Below are 16,567 nucleotides of genomic sequence, written 5' to 3'. Positions count from 1 at the left end.
TTTTGGATCATAGAGATGATGTACTCCATTAAACCTGAATCACAAGGTACAGTGATTGGCCCGGAAGCAGCTATGCCGAATTCTTCCTCTGCCATTCTTAATAGTTCTCTGAAAGTATCAGTCTTTAGATACGTCAACGGAATCATGAATCGTCTTCCATCAGTTGTGTATACAACAAAGTGGCCTTCATCAGTCACTGGTTTTGGCCAGGTAACCCTCTTCCTTCTCGCAATTGCTATTCTCTGCCATTTCTTTGCCATCTTGATGAGCTTCTTTGTACTGATAATTTTTGTCGAATTTTATTTTGAGAAAAAGAGAGGAGCTTTCGAAGAGTAGAATGTATTGAAAATTGTTGAGATTAAGTGAGTTGTGAAATTTGGATGAAACGGTTGTAGGCTTTATAGCTCCAAGCTGAAAACATGTAGCATTAATGCAACAACCTTGTTGTCCTACTTTGGAAGCAGACCCATGTGGATGTTCATATCATCATTTGGAGTAATTCACTTGGGGCAGGAGTTTTCCTACAACTGGCAATGCTTCCTTGCTGTCTGCACTGCAATTACGACACACCACCTAATAAAACTGTGACAATGCAGCAGCCCGGGACATTCGATAATAAACCTGACCAAACTGACGGGACCTAACTAACCAGACCTGAGACTGGATTAGACCTGAACATATCACTTTACAATAATCCCATCAAGAACTGCATTAATGTTTTTCTCGACCCCGGATCAGTGGACCACAGGGACCCTTATCCAACCTTACAGATTGAGTGGCGCTGAAGGAACCTGAAGATAGGGTTGATATAATATAGTGACACCTTTCGCATCTACATGGGTTCGGATTTAGATGACTACTCCCTTTCAAATGTTCAATTCAGGCAACCAGAAACCAAACATTTCCACCAGCTTTGTCTACTTCTTTTGGACCTACATTCACATGGTTTTGCACCATAAGAGTTAGTATCATACAAGAAACATTTAAGGCTTATGTCTTTTGGTGAAATGCTATAAAACCTTAACCAGTAAATCACACTTTCATCAAACTTAAAACAACTTTCCTTATAAAACTTCATATTACAATCTTACTTTTTGTAGTTCGAAACTGAACTCTTTAAAACACTCAAAATATGATTAGTACAAAGAAGCTCATAAAAATGGCGAGGAAGTGGCAAAAGCTAGCAGCTGCCAGCAGAAGGAGAATTTCCTGGCCGAGAACAAATGTCGCTGAAAAAGGTCACTTCTTTATTTACGCCAATGATGGAAAAAGGTTTATGATCCCCTTAGCCTATCTTAAGAATGATATTCTTCAAGAGCTCTTTAGAATGGCAGAAGAAGAGTTTGGGCTAACACGCAACGGGCCTATTATATTGCCGTGTGATTCAACTTTTTTGGAGTATGCCATCTCTATGGTACAAAGACATATAACCGAGGATTTTCAGAAGGCGTTTATCTTGTCCTTGGGTAATTGTCGGTCTTCATCATCGATGTGCTTGCAGCAAGACCTCTCGAAACAAGCAATTTTAGTATGTTAGTTTCAGATAGGCTCATCTTCACTTTTTATGTAAATGATAGAATACTATAGATGTAACACAATTTTGATCATAATCAATTGATATAGAATACTATAGATGTAACACAATCATTTTGATCACAATTTTAATGAGTCGATAGATATCAAAGTACTGCTGGCTGGGTGATATCATCTTTCTAATTGTCATTCAGAGGGTTTAGATTTTAGAATCACTTAGGAATATCAGATGTGCAACACATAAACATTGTAAGTTCAGCAGGAAAATTCTTGATATATAAACATTGGTTTGCTCCACAATATGATTGACAGCATCATATCTTGCAGTAAGTTTCATTTTCTTGTAGTATTTGCTATACTGAATTCTTCTTCGGCCATTTTGAAAAGTTGTCAGAAAATGTCTGTTCTTAAATATGTTATGTGAATCATGAAGCCTTCCATCAGTTGTGTAATTAACAAAATGACTTTCATTAGCCATTGGTTTAGGCCAGAAAATCCTTTTTTCTGCCGATCATTTTTGCAGGTCTTAAGAAAAAAAGGCGATTATCTGTCTTAGATGTCGGAAGATGGAAGAGTAATTAGTAAGGTTTGTTGTGAAAAAAAAAGGCAATTATCTGTCTTAGTAAGGTTTGTTGTGAAACTTTCCAAAATGCACAAGGCTCCAAGTAAAGACCAGTGATATAAATGTTAACTAGCTCCTTATCATTATTTAGCGGAACCATGTGCTATGTATAATTACAGATAAACGAACAAGGTTAATATTCATTGAGGCTCCTTCTGCACATGTTGTGCTTTATGTTAATGATGCATAATAGATATGATTGACCTCACAAAGATTTGATCGAGACAAATACGCCGACGAATTGGGTACACAAGTGTACACCAGTTCATGCAGTTAGTTGTCCTGCAACAGATAAATTCAGGGAGTACTCCTCTACCCACCTGGGGGCACTAACTCCTGTGGTGTTACATACCGAGTTTTGTATGCTAAATAGGGGATGGTCTGTGAGTTATTTTTCTGACTTTTGGATGATCAAGTTAACATATCATCTGTTAATCATTACAATATTGCAGAAAAAACACAGTCCTGTTTACCCTATCATAAGCGGATGCCTTGGAGGCATTTGTTGTTTATTTGCATCACATTTCATTTTTTTAAGCTAATATTCTTTTCTTTTATAGAAGATCAAATTTTGCATTTGATTAACTTCCTAGATAGTAAGGAGCTAACGAGAGAATTGTTTCTTAACTCACAAAAATTTCATTAATTCTGATCTTTAAACCTACATCTGTTCTGTACAAAAGAGTTGAAGAATACAATGTTTTGGAAACTAGTAAATTAGCAAATGTTGATTACTTTGCTGTTGATGTTCAACTAATGATGAATATCTACAGCTGGCCAAAGAAGCAATCAATGCGGTCTCCAAGTCCTTAGCCACACGCTTTTGGATCATAGAGATGATGTACTCCATCAAACCTGAATCACAAGGCAAGGTAATTGGCCCTGAAGCATCTATGCCGAATTCTTCCTCTGCCATTTTTAGTAGTTCTCTGAAGATATCAGTCTTTAGATATGCCAACGGAATCATGAACCGTCTTCCATCAGTTGTGTAAACAATAAAATGACCCTCATCGGTCACTGGTTTCGGCCAGGAAACTCTCTTCCTGCTCGCAACTGCCATTCTTTGCCATTTCTTTGCCATCTTAATGAGTTTCTTTGTACTGATCATTTTTGAAGGTTTTAAGAATTAAATGAGAAATCTTTGAGAATGAGAAAATGTTGAAACTTGTAAAGAAGAAGAAGTTGTGTTGTGTTTGATTGTGAATAAGTTGGAGAAAATGGTCAAGTTTTATAGTCTCAAATTCAAGACAGATCACTTAAATGTAAACTAACACCTTGTTTTCATTGTTTGGGGGCAATACCATGTGGAAATTTCAGGTGGGTATGTCTAATTTGGCTTTACATTTAGACCCAAGATGTCTTCTTCCAACCTTACAGATTGATAGTATACTGATATCGTGCGCTCTGCCCTACATGACTCAGAAGTTTGATGACTACTTCCTTTCAAATGTTCAGTTCAGGACAACCAGAAACCAAACATTTCCACCAGCTTTGTCTAGTTTATTTGGACCTACATTCACATGGTTTTGCACCAAAGAGTTAGTATCATACAAGAAACATTCAAGTCTCTTGTCTTTTGCTGAAATGCTATAAAACCTTAGCCTCTACTCAGGCTTTCATCAAACTTAAAATCGCTCTTCCTATCGACTTCTTATTACAATCCTACATTTTTTAGTTTAAAACTCAAGTCGTAAATACACTCAAAATATGATTAGTACAAAGAAGCTCATAAAAATGGCGAGGAAGTGGCAGAAGCTAGCAGCTGCCAGCAGAAGAAGAATTTCTTGGCTGAGAACAAATGTCGCTGAAAAAGGTCACTTCTTCATTTACGCAAATGATGGCAAAAGGTTTACGATTCCCTTGACCTATCTCGGAAGTGATATTCTTCAGGAGCTGTTTAGAATGGCAGAAGAAGAGTTTGGGCTAACGAGTGACGGGCCTATTATATTACCATGTGATTCAACTTTTATGGAGTATGCCATCTCTATGGTACAAAGACATACCACCGAGGATTTCCAGAAGGCGTTTATCTTGTCCTTGAGTGATTGTTGCTCTTCATCATCGATGTGCTTGCAGCAAGAGCTTTCAATGCAACCAATTTTAGTATGTTAGTTTCTAGATAGGCTAATCTTCTCCTTTTATGTAAATGACAGAATAGTATAGATGTAACAAAATTTTGATCATAATCAATTGATATAGCATTTGCAGTATAATTTCTTGTCCTTCCTCGAGCCACGAATAATCTTTATTGTTTCCATAATTTTAATCAGATGATTATTGTTATAGTTTGGGTGATATCAACTTTCCAACTGTGTCATTCAGAGGGTTTAGAAGTTGGATGAATATCAGATGTACAACTACTGTCACAGAAGAAGTTGGATGTGTTCGCAGCAGTGACGAAGCTAGTAAAATTTCTCTATCTTTCTTTGGTGCCTTACATCATTACCCCCCATCCATCCCCTCAAAGGTAGAACCCTATCTCCGCTACTGAGAGAAAGGTCTATACTTTAACTGCTTTCGTAGGTTAAATAGTCGATTAATGAGCAAGATTCTGATTTTTCTGTTTCCCTCCTACTGTAAATGTAGAATGTAGCAAAACCAGGTGGATATATTCAGGATTTTCTATGATCTTGTAGAAAGATGGTATGTGATTTTTTGTTATGACTTTTTGGAAGATCAAAGTTAACATATCAAATTCTGGATTTAATAGTTATGAATCATTAAAATGGGTATGATAGTATGACAGCGTAAACTGATAGATGAACCAATTCAACCATCCTCAACTATTATAAATATTCCTATTACGCTCCCTCACTCAAATGCCCATTGGGCTTGAAGAGTGGTTAGTTGTGCACCGGCTCCCCCGTACCGTGTGCTGGGTTTTCACTTCGAGTTTTTGAGGAGTTTTGAGGTTGCCAGGATTTGAACCCGTGACCTTCGGTCACAATGGCTCTGATACCATGATAGATGAACCAACTCAACTAAAACCTTAAGGTGATGGTTGAGGCCCAACTATTATAAATATTCCTATTATAAACCAGGTCGCATTACCCTATCAAAAGCGGCCGCATTTGTGACATTTCTTGTTGAATGCATCACTTCATTTTCTGATCCTTTTTATTGAAGCTAATGATTCATGTTTTATAAAAGTTCTTGCAACCGATTAACATCCTAAATATGCAAATAATACTCCGCGAAGAGCTAACAAAACAATTGTTTCTGATGAATTCACTAGAAATTTCATTAAATCTGATCTCTAAGGCAAAATTACATCTGTTCTAGTGTTCTGTACAAAAAGATTTCAAGTAACAATACTAGTATGTTTTAGAAACTAGAAATAAGCAAATGTTGATTATTTTGCTGTTGATGTTCAACTAATGATGAGTATCTACAGCTCGCCAAAGATGCAATCAATGCATTCTCAAAGTCCTTAGCCACATGCTTTTGGATCATAGAAATGATGTACTCCATCAAACTTGAATCACAAGGCAAGGTAATTGGCCCGGAAGCATCTATGCCGAATTCTTCCTCTGCCATTCTCAACAGTTCTCTGAAAATATCAGCGTTTAGATACGTCAAGGGAATCATGAAGCGTGTTCCATCAGTTGTGTATACAACAAAATGACCCTCATCAGTCACTGGTTTTGGCCAGGAAACCCTCTTCCTGCTCGCAATTGCTATTCTTTGCCACTTCTTTGCCATCTTGATGAGTTTCTTTGTACTGATCATTTTTGCAGGTTTTAAGAGAAATATGAGAAGTTGTAATTGTAATTAAGGAGAGAAAAGATGTAGTTGTGTTATGTTGTGTTTGATTGTGAAAAATTTGAAGAAATGCTCAACTTTTATAGCTTCAAAATGTAGACATATCACTTAAATGCTAACTAATACTTTGTTGTCATTGTTTGGAGGCAAACCATGTGATAATTTCAGGTGGGTATGTCTAATTTGGCTTTCATTTATCAATCAATTTGTGATAATACAAATTAAGTAGACCCAGGATGTCTTCTTGTTGATTGATTATAATCCGCTTGTTATCCACTGAATAAGTTCTTATTATAAAGAAGATGTAATTTGTATATTGACTGAATGTAATTTACAATGCTATAGCTCTAAGTATATATAGGATGAATGCTAGTCTAAATAAGGATAGAAAAGGGAGCCTATACATTATATTGTCTATAATTACAATATTGAGAGTATCATTGACTGATTGGTGTTGCTTGATTTGTGGAGTTGATTGATTGTGTAATCTTCTCTTTATTTGTAGAAATAATATTGTTAATACTCCCCCTCAAGATGGACTTAGGGGGTCGAAGGCCAATCTTGTCACGCAGGGTAAGGAATCGAGTCTTGTGTAAAGGCTTGGTGAGTGCATCAGCGAGTTGGTCCTGTCCTGCAATGTGTTGAATGCGCATATTTCCCAATTGAAGCTGTTCACGAACGAAGTGGAATGATAGGGCCATATGCTTCATTCTTGAGTGAAAGACTGGATTTTTGGCATATAAGGTGGCCGACATGTTGTCACAATAAACAGCAGGTGGCTTTGTGATGGTGATGCCAAGTTCAAGAAGTAAGTTTCGAAGCCATAGTGTTTCAGCAGTGACTGCAGCGACAGCGCGAAATTCTGCTTCAGTTGTGGATAGAGCTAGTCCTCGTTGTTTTTTGGAGGACCATGAGATAGGATTGCGACCTAGGTATATAACATAGCCTGAGGTAGAGAGGAATGAGTCCTTATCACCAACAAAGTCTGCATCACAAAATGCATGAAGACAAAGAGGTGAGGTACGATATAGTTGAATTCCGTGGGTGGAGGTACCTTGAAGAACCGTAGCAAGCGTTTGAGGGCAGTCCAATGTGTAATAGTGGGGTGGTGCAAGAATTGAGCTAGACGATTGACTGTAAAGGCAATGTCCGGCCTAGTGAGAGAAAGGTATTGAAGACTCCCAACAATTGCTCGGTAGTCAGAGTGATCATGAATGGGTTTGTGATCTTCACGGACAAGATGGTGGTCAGTGGCAATAGGCGTAGCATTGGGTTTTGCTTCTGACATTTTGTATTTAGCTAATAGGTCATGTATGTATTTTGATTGATTGAGGTGAAGACCAACGTTGTTTGGTGTCACTTCTATTCCAAGAAAATAGGAGAGTGGGCCTAGGTCTTTTAGAGAAAATCGTTTGGAAAGTTGAGTGATAAATTGTTGTAATTGGTGAGGATTAGGTCCCGTGATTATTATGTCGTCAACGTAGACAAGCATGTAAAGACTTGTCGTCTTGGTTTGTAAAAGAAATAGCGATGAATCCGAAATAGATTATTTAAAGCCAAAGTTGATAAGGTAAGATTTGAGTTCGGTGTACCAAGCTCGAGGAGCTTGTTTTAAGCCATAGATTGCCTTGTTTAGTTTGCAAACAGAGTCGGGTTGAGATATGTCGACAAAGCCATGAGGTTGGGACATGTAGACATCGTCAGTTAGTGTGCCTTGAAGAAAGGCATTGTTAATATCGAGTTGTCGTAATGGCCATGCATTAGTGACAGCAAGTAGGGGTGCTCACCGGTCCAAAACCGGACCGGATCGGACCGGACCGGATGAACCCGCGGACCGGATAACCACATATCCCAAGACCGCGGACCGGACCGGTTAAAAGGGGACCCGGACCGGAACCCTTTAGGTCCGGTTTTTTCCGGGTTTGGACCGGACCGGTACTAATTTATAAGGCAATTTAGTTTTATTTTTTTATGTGGACCGGACCGGACCGGAGACCGGTCACCATATTTTTTGGGACCCGGAGACCGGACCGGTATGTATCCGGTCTGGACCGGGCCGGACCGGCCGGTCCGGGTCGGTCCGGTTTACCGGTCCGGACCACTTTTTGTTCACCCCTAACAACAAGCGATAGTATAAGTCGGACGGTGGTGGGTTTGACAACGGGGCTAAAGGTTTCATTAAAGTCAATTCCCAGTCGTTGATGAAAGCCTTTAGCAACTAAGCGTGCTTTGTATTATTTAAGTGATCCATCGGGATTATATTTAACTCGATAGACCCACTTACAACCAATAATGTTTTGAGACGGGTGACGAGGTACGAGTGTCCAGGTTTTGTTAGTGGTGAGTGCTTGAAATTCAGTTTCCATAGCTTGACGCCATTGGGGAAGAATGAGCGCTTGCTTTACGGTTTTGGGAAGCGAGGTGGATGTAGAGATAGCGTGAGCAAGGTTAGCATATTTAGGATTGGGTTTGCGTATGTTATTATCTAAACGAGTAGTGACAGTGCGATTTGGGGGAGGTGGAGCCGGTGTGTTTATAGGCGGGGAAGGCGTGGAAGTGGTAGGTTGGGTCGATGCTTGAGAGGTGGTATTGTGTTGCTGCGTGGTGGTGGAGGGAGGTGTCGAAGTGAGTTGTGGCGTGGTGTTGGAGGGATTTTTTGAAGGAATTGGTCTGCGAGAGTAAGTTGTGCGAATGGGATGTCGGGACTGTCGAGTTTGTAGTGGATTTGATGGTGTCGAAGTAGGTGTAGGTAATATAGGTATAACAAGAGAACACCACTCATCGGGATCATTGTGTGTTGATGTTAGTGACTCCTTTTGAAGTAATCGATGGTATGCAAATTCATCCTCGATAAATTTGACATGGCGAGATGTATAAATTCTATTGGTTTTGGGGTCAAGACAATGAAATGCACTTTGAGTGGACGAATAGCCAACAAAAATGCAAGGTTTAGACCGATATTCAAGTTTATGTTTTGTATACGGTTTTAGCCAAGGATAACAAAGACATCCAAAGTTGTGTAGTTTGTGATAATCAGGTTTAGTATTGTGTAGTTTGAAGTATGGAGTATCACCATGTAATGTTTTAGTAGGGAGACGATTAATAAGGTACGTCGCCGTACTAAAGGCAAATTGCCAAAATTTGGTAGGTAGGCCGGCGTGAGCTAGTAACGCGAGGCCCGTTTCGACTGTGTGTCGATGACGTCTTTCAGCATACCCATTATGTTCAGGAGTGTGAGGTGGTGAAGTAAAGTGACTTATGCCATTATTAAGTAGTTCGGGATTTAATTTCTGAAATTCTCCACCATTATCGGAAAAAAATTGTTTAATTGTTTTGTTGAAATATTTTTCAACAAGTGCTTTGAAACGGAGAAAGACTTGTGTGGTTTCGGACTTATTTTTAAGCGGAAAAAGCCATATGTATTTGCTAAAGTGGTCTACAAATACGACATAATATTTATAGTTTTCGTGAGATAATATGGGACTTGTCCATAGGTCCGAATAAATGAGTTCTAATGGTGCCGTGGTTTTGAACGTGGATATCGCAAATGGAAGCTTTTTGCTCTTGCTAATTTGACAAGAGTCACAATAAGAAAAGTTTGAAATAGGAAATGGTGCATCTTTATTAATATAATTCATTACATCAAAGGTAGGATGTCCTAGTCTATGATGCCATGATAGGTGAGTTGAGCCTTTCTTGGTTAAATAAGCCATTGGTTGCGCGTTGCTCAACTCGTAAACTCCATCTTTAGCCTTGCCCTGGAGAAGTGTTTGGCCCGTCGAAATTGCCTTAACAAAAAAAGACGATGATGAGAAAATCACATATGCATTATTATCATGACATAGTTTTGATATAGATAAAATATTACGAGAAATCTTTGGTACATGTAAAACATTAGTGAACTTAAGTGAAGAAGAAGGTAATTGAAATGAACCTATGTTGGCAATTTCCAATGTCGAGCCATCTCCAATAACGAGGTCATCCGGGCCAAAGTAAGGTGAATGGAGAGCGAGTGTATCGAGGTCATGGGTTACATGATGCGATGCTCCGCTATCAAGTAAATAATTCTGGTTGGGGTTAAAGTTGGGAGGCGGGACAGCGGTTGCCGTGTGGGCTTGGGGAGCTTGCTGGTGTTGACGAGGTGGTGGGGCAGGGAAGGTAATGTGTGGGAATTTCTGGCGAAAATATGGGCAGTGTGCAATAACGTGACCAACTTGACGACACCACTGACAACGGCCTTTAAAAGGACGTGGGGTTGCAGCTGTGGATGCGGAAGCAGGGGTGGCAGCGGGGTTGTATTGTGGTGTATTGGTGGTTTGACGGTTGTTACCACAGTAGTTATTGTTGTGGCGAAAGGCGGCATTAGCAGTAGGTTGAAATAGGTCAGTTTGTGGTTGTTGGTCTAAGAGAATTTCATGATGCAGGAGCTTTTCGTGAAGCAACTCGAAAGAGATCGAATCGTCACGGGCTCTCACGGCATCGATAACTGGTTTATATAAATTGTAATTAAGCCCACGAAGAATTTTCGAGACTATGTCATGCATCAGGGTCTACGGTTGTACCCAATAAAGCCAATTGATCAATACAAGTTTTGAAGGTGTTCATATAGTCACTGATCTTTTGATCAGCGGGTTTGACTATTGAGTTTAATCTTTCTTTAAGTTGAAGAACATGGGCTCGAGAAGGATTGTTATAGGTGCTCGAGAGTATGTCCCATGCCTCTTTGGCCGAGGTAGCACGCACGATTAGTGCCTGAACCGTGGCACTTAGTGTGCCCATTAAAGCCCCGAGGATCAAGCCATCCTGCTTGAGCCACGAGAGGTATGCGGGATTGGGTTGTTCTGTTTTGTCAGAACCGGTGATGGTGGGTGGTGGTGATGCGGTTGATCCATCGAGAAAGCCAAATAGGCTGTACCCGAAGAGGATATTCATAAGTTGAAACCGCCAAGAGACATAGTTAAGCGGCGTGAGTTTTACACAGTGACTCAAATTGATTGAAATCAAGGGTTTGGTGGTTTCATGTGGATTGGGAATCATGCTTTCGGGGTTGGTCATGGTGGTTAGTGCGGTGGGAAAATCAGAGGGAGTGGAGCGTTTGAAGGTGGTTGTGGGACGGGTTGAGAGAGGGTTGTGGTAGGATTTCTTATGACTCCTTGATACCATATAAAGAAGATGTAATTTGTATATTGACTGAATGTAATTTACAATGCTATAGCTCTAAGTATATATATAGGATGAATGCTAGTCTAAATAAGGATAGAAAAGGGAGCCTATACATTATATTGTCTATAATTACAATATTGAGAGTATCATTGACTGATTGGTGTTGTTTGATTTGTGGAGTTGATTGATTGTGTAATCTTCTCTTTATTTGTAGAAATAATATTGTTAATACTTATATTGTAAGAAAGTAATGTTCATCTAACATATTAGCTGTTACCAGTCACTTCTGTTCCTGTAACCTAATCCAAATACTGTAGAGACTATGTTGTTAAGCTAAACGACACAGAATCGATTTTCTGTCCATGGAAAACTTACTGAACCAACTCGATAATGTTTACCTTTCTTTTGAAGGGTTCCAAAGATTCCAACATCTTTATTTTCTACATATCCCATATTTAGACTTGCAGATTAAATTTTCAGTACTTGACAGGAAACACGAAACGTCTGTCTGTCCTTTTTATATTGTGAGTTAGCACTTAGTGATGCGGTTCTTTGAGATTCCTTGAGCTCTTTTCATTATGAGAAGTTCAGATACATTCTCTCAATCTTTTTAACTAAGGGTAAGGTTGCGTATTTCCGACTTCTTACCCAACAAAGGCCAAAACCTTAAGGCAATAAGGCTAGCTCATGTTTGTTATTTACTGTTTTCTGTTATGATTTTGATTATCAGTTGATGTAATATGTGGTGTAGTTCATACTCGAGTCTTAGTCACAGTAAAATAAACTTCTTGAAAGACTTTGGAAGTGAGTTTGTCATAAGAGCATAATAATTTCATGTAACTTCAATCTCCACAGAAATGTCATTAGCTCTCAAATAAATTTGTGTTAGAATTTACAATACTAACTACTCTGTACAAATGACAGAAATCTACTCTAACAACTACTGATGAGCAACTGTTGGTTTGTTTCTAGATGTTCATATGATCGACAAGCGACTAAGGATGAGACCAAGGCTTTCTCGACGTCCTCTGATACATGTCTTTGAATCATGGAAATAGCATACTCCATAAAACTTGAATCACAAGGCAATGTAATTGGCCCTGAGCTAGTCATCCCAAACTCTTCCTCAGCCAATCGCAAGAGCTCCCTTACTATCTCGTTCTTCAGATATGTCAATGGAATCATAAACCGTCTTCCATCCGTTGTGTAGACGACAAAATAACCCTCTTTGGCAACAGGTCTTGTCCAGGTGATTCTCTTCCTGCTAGCAATAGCTAGTCTTTGCCATTTTTTGGCCATCTTAATAAGTTTCTTTGTGCTAATCATCTTAATAAGAAAGTAAAGAATGTGTTTTTTTTCTTAGCGAAGAAATTACTTGGAAGAGTATTTGAATTTGGATGCTTTGAGACTTGAGAATGGTAAAGTTTTATAGCTTCATGCTAAGGACATGTCACTTCAATGTGGCCAAGGTAGTTCCTGTAGTTATGAGGCAAACCATGTGAGTATTATAGGTGGGGATATCAGATATAATTTTCGACAACCAAATCATTTTGGATGATCTCAAAACATGTAGGCCAGGTATATAGTTCTTGGTTGTTATTGATCAAATGCTTTGGCCTGTCACTTTGCTTGACTGATCATGCCATAATTCAATTGAGTATACGTCTCGCCAGCAGTGCTGTCCTTTTGTCTGAACTCTGAAATTTATGACAATTTGAACATTTAGAGCTGAGACTATACAGAAATTGACGGGTTGTTTTTTGAGTTTGGAAAATTATACAGTAGTTACTGATAAAATTATTTTGCATTTCCTATATGATGGAAGTTACAGTCAATCAATGCAATTCTCGACAAAATTGTTACTGTGGGATTCCAAGAATAGTTTAGTTGTGTTTCAACCACAAGTTTAAGGCTGCACGCATCAAACTCTATTATCCCACAAGTTTAGAGCGGAAGGTTTTTGAAGGATTGGTATCTGATGTACTGACTGTACTAGTATCCGAACAAGCCAACACTAAATCTTTTATGGCACCAGAGGACTTATGGTATGTTTCATTGAAATTCCACATAGTGATGTTCTGTGATACAGAGTACTTTTTATGACTGTTTTGAAAGTATAAACATGTAGAGAATAATCAGGAAAAGTTTTATGTTCTGTTGATGCTTTTCAAATTATGTTCAAACAATATTGCATCAATTCTCGGATCAAATTACATTACCAGTCAGTCAAAAATAATTACATGGCTCCAGCCCCCTTATCCTACAAGAGTAAAAGACTATATTTGTAATTTCTGCATTTTAATTAATCAAAAGTGATGCTACCAATAATACTGCTGTTCAAACTTAAATCTCATTAATTCTGATTTCTAGGTAAGAAGACTACATCTGTTCTGTACAAAATAATGAAAAATTAATGTCTTAGAAACTAGAGATAAGCAAATGTTGGTTTGTTTGCTCTTGATGTCCAACTACTGAGAATCTACAGTTGGCTAAAGATGCAATTAAAGCGATTTCCAAGTCCTTAGACACATGATTCCGGATCATAGAAATGATGTACTCCATGAAACTCGAATCACAAGGCAAGGTGATTGGTGCGGAAGCATCTAAGCCGAATTCTTCCTCTGCCATTCTTAATAGTTCTCTAAAAATATCTGTGTTCAGGTATGTCAAGGGAATCATGAACCGTCTTCCATCAGTTGTGTAAACAACAAAATGACCTTCAGAGGCCACTGGTCTCGACCAGGAAACCCTCTTCCTGCTGGCAATCGCTATTCTTTGCCACTTCTTTGCCATCTTGACGAGTTTCTTTGTACTGATCATTTTTACTGATTTTAAGCGAAAAATATGAGAAAGTATTGTAATTAAGAAGTGTAAAGATGAACAAGTTGTGTTGTGTTTGATTATGAAAAAACATGGAGAAATAGTCAAGTTTTATAGGTTCAAACTGAAGACAGATCAGTTTAATGCTAACTAACACCTTGTTTTCAATGTTTGGTGGCAAAACCATGTGGGAATTTCAGGTGGGTTTGTCTAATTTTAGATTTACAAGTTATTATGTAGACCTAAGATGTCTTCTTGATGACTAATTTCAAGCACCTTTCATTGTTTATCCATTAGATTTGTTCTTATATTGTATGAAAGTAATGTACAACTAATTCGCCTTTGTTCGTTTTGGATAATATGAAAGACTTCATCCAACATCTCAGCTGTTACCTGTCACTTCTGTTCCTGTAAGCTAATCCAAATAATGAAGAGACTGTCTGTTAAGCTAAACGACGGAGAACTGATTTTCTGTATATTAAAGAATTATTGAACCAAGCTAACTAGACAATGTTTACCCTTGTTTATTTTACTCTAGTGACAGAATACACAAACGGCGATCTAGACTGACTGTCCTTTTAATATAGTGAACTAGCAGTTGAATTGGCTGATACTACCTCTCAAACAGTTTTCACTGCATGTTATTTGAAAGCAGTTTTTGAGGCAATGAGGCTTACTGTTGCTGTTTATTCAGTTCTAGTTTTATGTTGTGAGAATGACAGTATATGGTGTGTTTCATTCCGATTTTAGAGATAGCAGCCACCTCCATCAGGTGAAGTATTATTTCATAAATCATATTCCTCCATTGCAATCATTTGTTTACCTTTGACCTCTCACAAAGAATAAAAAAAGTAAATTCGTTATTTTTTTTGTCCTGTCATGTAACTATTGTTAAAATTAAACTTCTCGAAAGGCAATCGACACAGTCCTGAGACAATGAAGGAAAGAAAGATTCAAAGAGACATATATTGCTAATATTCTACAAGAGAGTAACAATTTAATTGAACTTTAATTTCGATAGAAATTTAATTAGCTCCCAAGTAAACTTGTTCTACAATCTAAAATGCTAAAATTCTGTACAAATGACTAAACTTTTGCTCTAAAAACCAGTGATGAGCAACTGTTGGTTCATCCCTTGATGTTCATATGATCTACAGGTCACTAAAGATGAAATCAATGCTCTCTCCACATCGTCTGAAGCATGTCTTTGAATCATAGAGATAGCGTACTCCATGAAACTTGAATCACAGGGCAAGGTAATCGGCCCTGAACTTGTCATCCCAAATTCTTCCTCAGCCAATCTCAAGAGCTCCTTTACAATCTCGTTGTTCAAATACGTCAGTGGAATCATAAACCGTCTTCCATCCGTTGTGTAGACGACAAAGCATCCGTCTTTGGCAACAGCTCTTGACCAGGAAATCCTCTTCCTGCTAGCAATAGCTAGTCTTTGCCATTTTTTCGCCATCTTAATAAGCTTCTTTGTACTAATCATTTTGTGGGTTTCAACGGGTGATGAATGTATAGAATGGTGTTTTTGTTCTTGGATAAGAAATTACTTGGAAGAGTGTTTGAATTGGATGCTTGAGACTTGAGGACGATCAAGTTTTATAGCTTCAAGCCAAGGACATGTCACTTCAATGTTGACCGAACTTCTCCTAAAGTTTTGAGGCAAAACCATGTGAGTAGTACAGATGGGGCTATCAGATATAAATTTTCGACAACCATATCATTTTGGACGATCTCAAAACATGTATGTAGCCCAAAGATGTTTCTTGATTACTGTTATTATTATTGATTAAATGCTTTAGCCTGTCACTTTGCTTGACTGATATTACCATAATTTCAATCGAATGAGTAATGTTTATGTGACGTCTCGCCAGCAAGGTTGTCCTTCTGTCTGAACTCTGAAATACATGACAGCTTGATCAGGATCTGACTGGTATAGAATATGACAGGTTATTATTTGGATTTGGTAATGATGGGAGTTAAAACAAATTTACTTTTTCAACTTATTTTGCATTTCATGAACTAACAGTTGATAAACTCAATTTCCGACAAAAATACAACTCTGGGAATCCGAGAATAGTCTGTGTGTTTCCACCAGGAGTGAATTGATGTTTTTCTGATTTGTTTTTACCTCTAATTCACTCTTTGACCAACCTTACTTTACACACCAATAGACCCCACATAAGACCACCTATCATCACCGTATTAGTAACCCCTGAAAAGCTTGTACTCCCATCTGTTGGGAAATTAGCGCCAATCTCCCACGCGCAACGGAAGTAACTAATTGACAATTAAACCGTAAAAGTAAATAAATGTAAGCAATATTAAGATGAGACGATATTTTAGGGTCAAACCCTGGGCAAAACCTTCCAAAACGGAAGTAAAACCCACTAGCCAAATCGACTAGAATCCACTATAATAATATAGTACCAGTACAACGTAACCGTCCCGAATTAAATATCAATTCGAAACCCACAATAATATAAGATAACAACCTCTAACCCTCCACTAATATTAGTCAATGCAACTAATATTACCCCTAGAGTAACCTCCTAAATTATTGTATAAAAACACCCGTTATACTGCCTCTCACCCCCAAACCCCCGACTTGCTCTCTATCAAGCTAAGTCACCTTGTTTGATTACATTTTGTGAGATATTG

The 16,567-nt window shown here is 38.3% G+C and overlaps 4 protein-coding genes across 4 annotated transcripts; 1 reads left to right on the top strand and 3 right to left on the bottom strand.

The window, feature by feature from the left end:
• Nucleotides 1-1,017: 1,017 nt before the first annotated feature.
• Nucleotides 1,018-1,832, top strand: LOC141646367 (auxin-responsive protein SAUR64-like). Its single transcript, XM_074454279.1, has one exon. It carries the CDS (start codon nucleotides 1,133-1,135, stop codon nucleotides 1,535-1,537), a length of 405 nt encoding a protein of 134 aa, XP_074310380.1. The 5' UTR covers nucleotides 1,018-1,132; the 3' UTR covers nucleotides 1,538-1,832.
• Nucleotides 1,833-5,479: 3,647 nt separating this feature from the next.
• On the bottom strand, nucleotides 5,480-5,884 carry LOC141649843 (auxin-responsive protein SAUR66-like). The gene has a single exon (XM_074458515.1). It carries the CDS (start codon nucleotides 5,882-5,884, stop codon nucleotides 5,480-5,482), a length of 405 nt encoding a protein of 134 aa, XP_074314616.1.
• A 7,614-nt stretch (nucleotides 5,885-13,498) lies between these two features.
• On the bottom strand, nucleotides 13,499-13,900 carry LOC141649842 (auxin-responsive protein SAUR66-like). Its single transcript, XM_074458514.1, has one exon. The coding sequence runs from the start codon at nucleotides 13,898-13,900 to the stop codon at nucleotides 13,499-13,501; it is 402 nt and encodes a 133-aa protein (XP_074314615.1).
• Nucleotides 13,901-14,877: 977 nt separating this feature from the next.
• On the bottom strand, nucleotides 14,878-15,619 carry LOC141646365 (auxin-responsive protein SAUR62-like). Its single transcript, XM_074454278.1, has one exon. The coding sequence runs from the start codon at nucleotides 15,390-15,392 to the stop codon at nucleotides 15,000-15,002; it is 393 nt and encodes a 130-aa protein (XP_074310379.1). The 5' UTR covers nucleotides 15,393-15,619; the 3' UTR covers nucleotides 14,878-14,999.
• Between the last annotated feature and the right edge of the window lie 948 nt (nucleotides 15,620-16,567).

Source organism: Silene latifolia, chromosome 3 (genome assembly GCF_048544455.1).
Source record: "Silene latifolia isolate original U9 population chromosome 3, ASM4854445v1, whole genome shotgun sequence".
NCBI lineage: Eukaryota > Viridiplantae > Streptophyta > Magnoliopsida > Caryophyllales > Caryophyllaceae > Silene > Silene latifolia.
The sequence above is the reverse complement of the archived record's forward strand: the minus strand, read 5'-3'. Positions and strand labels throughout refer to the sequence as shown.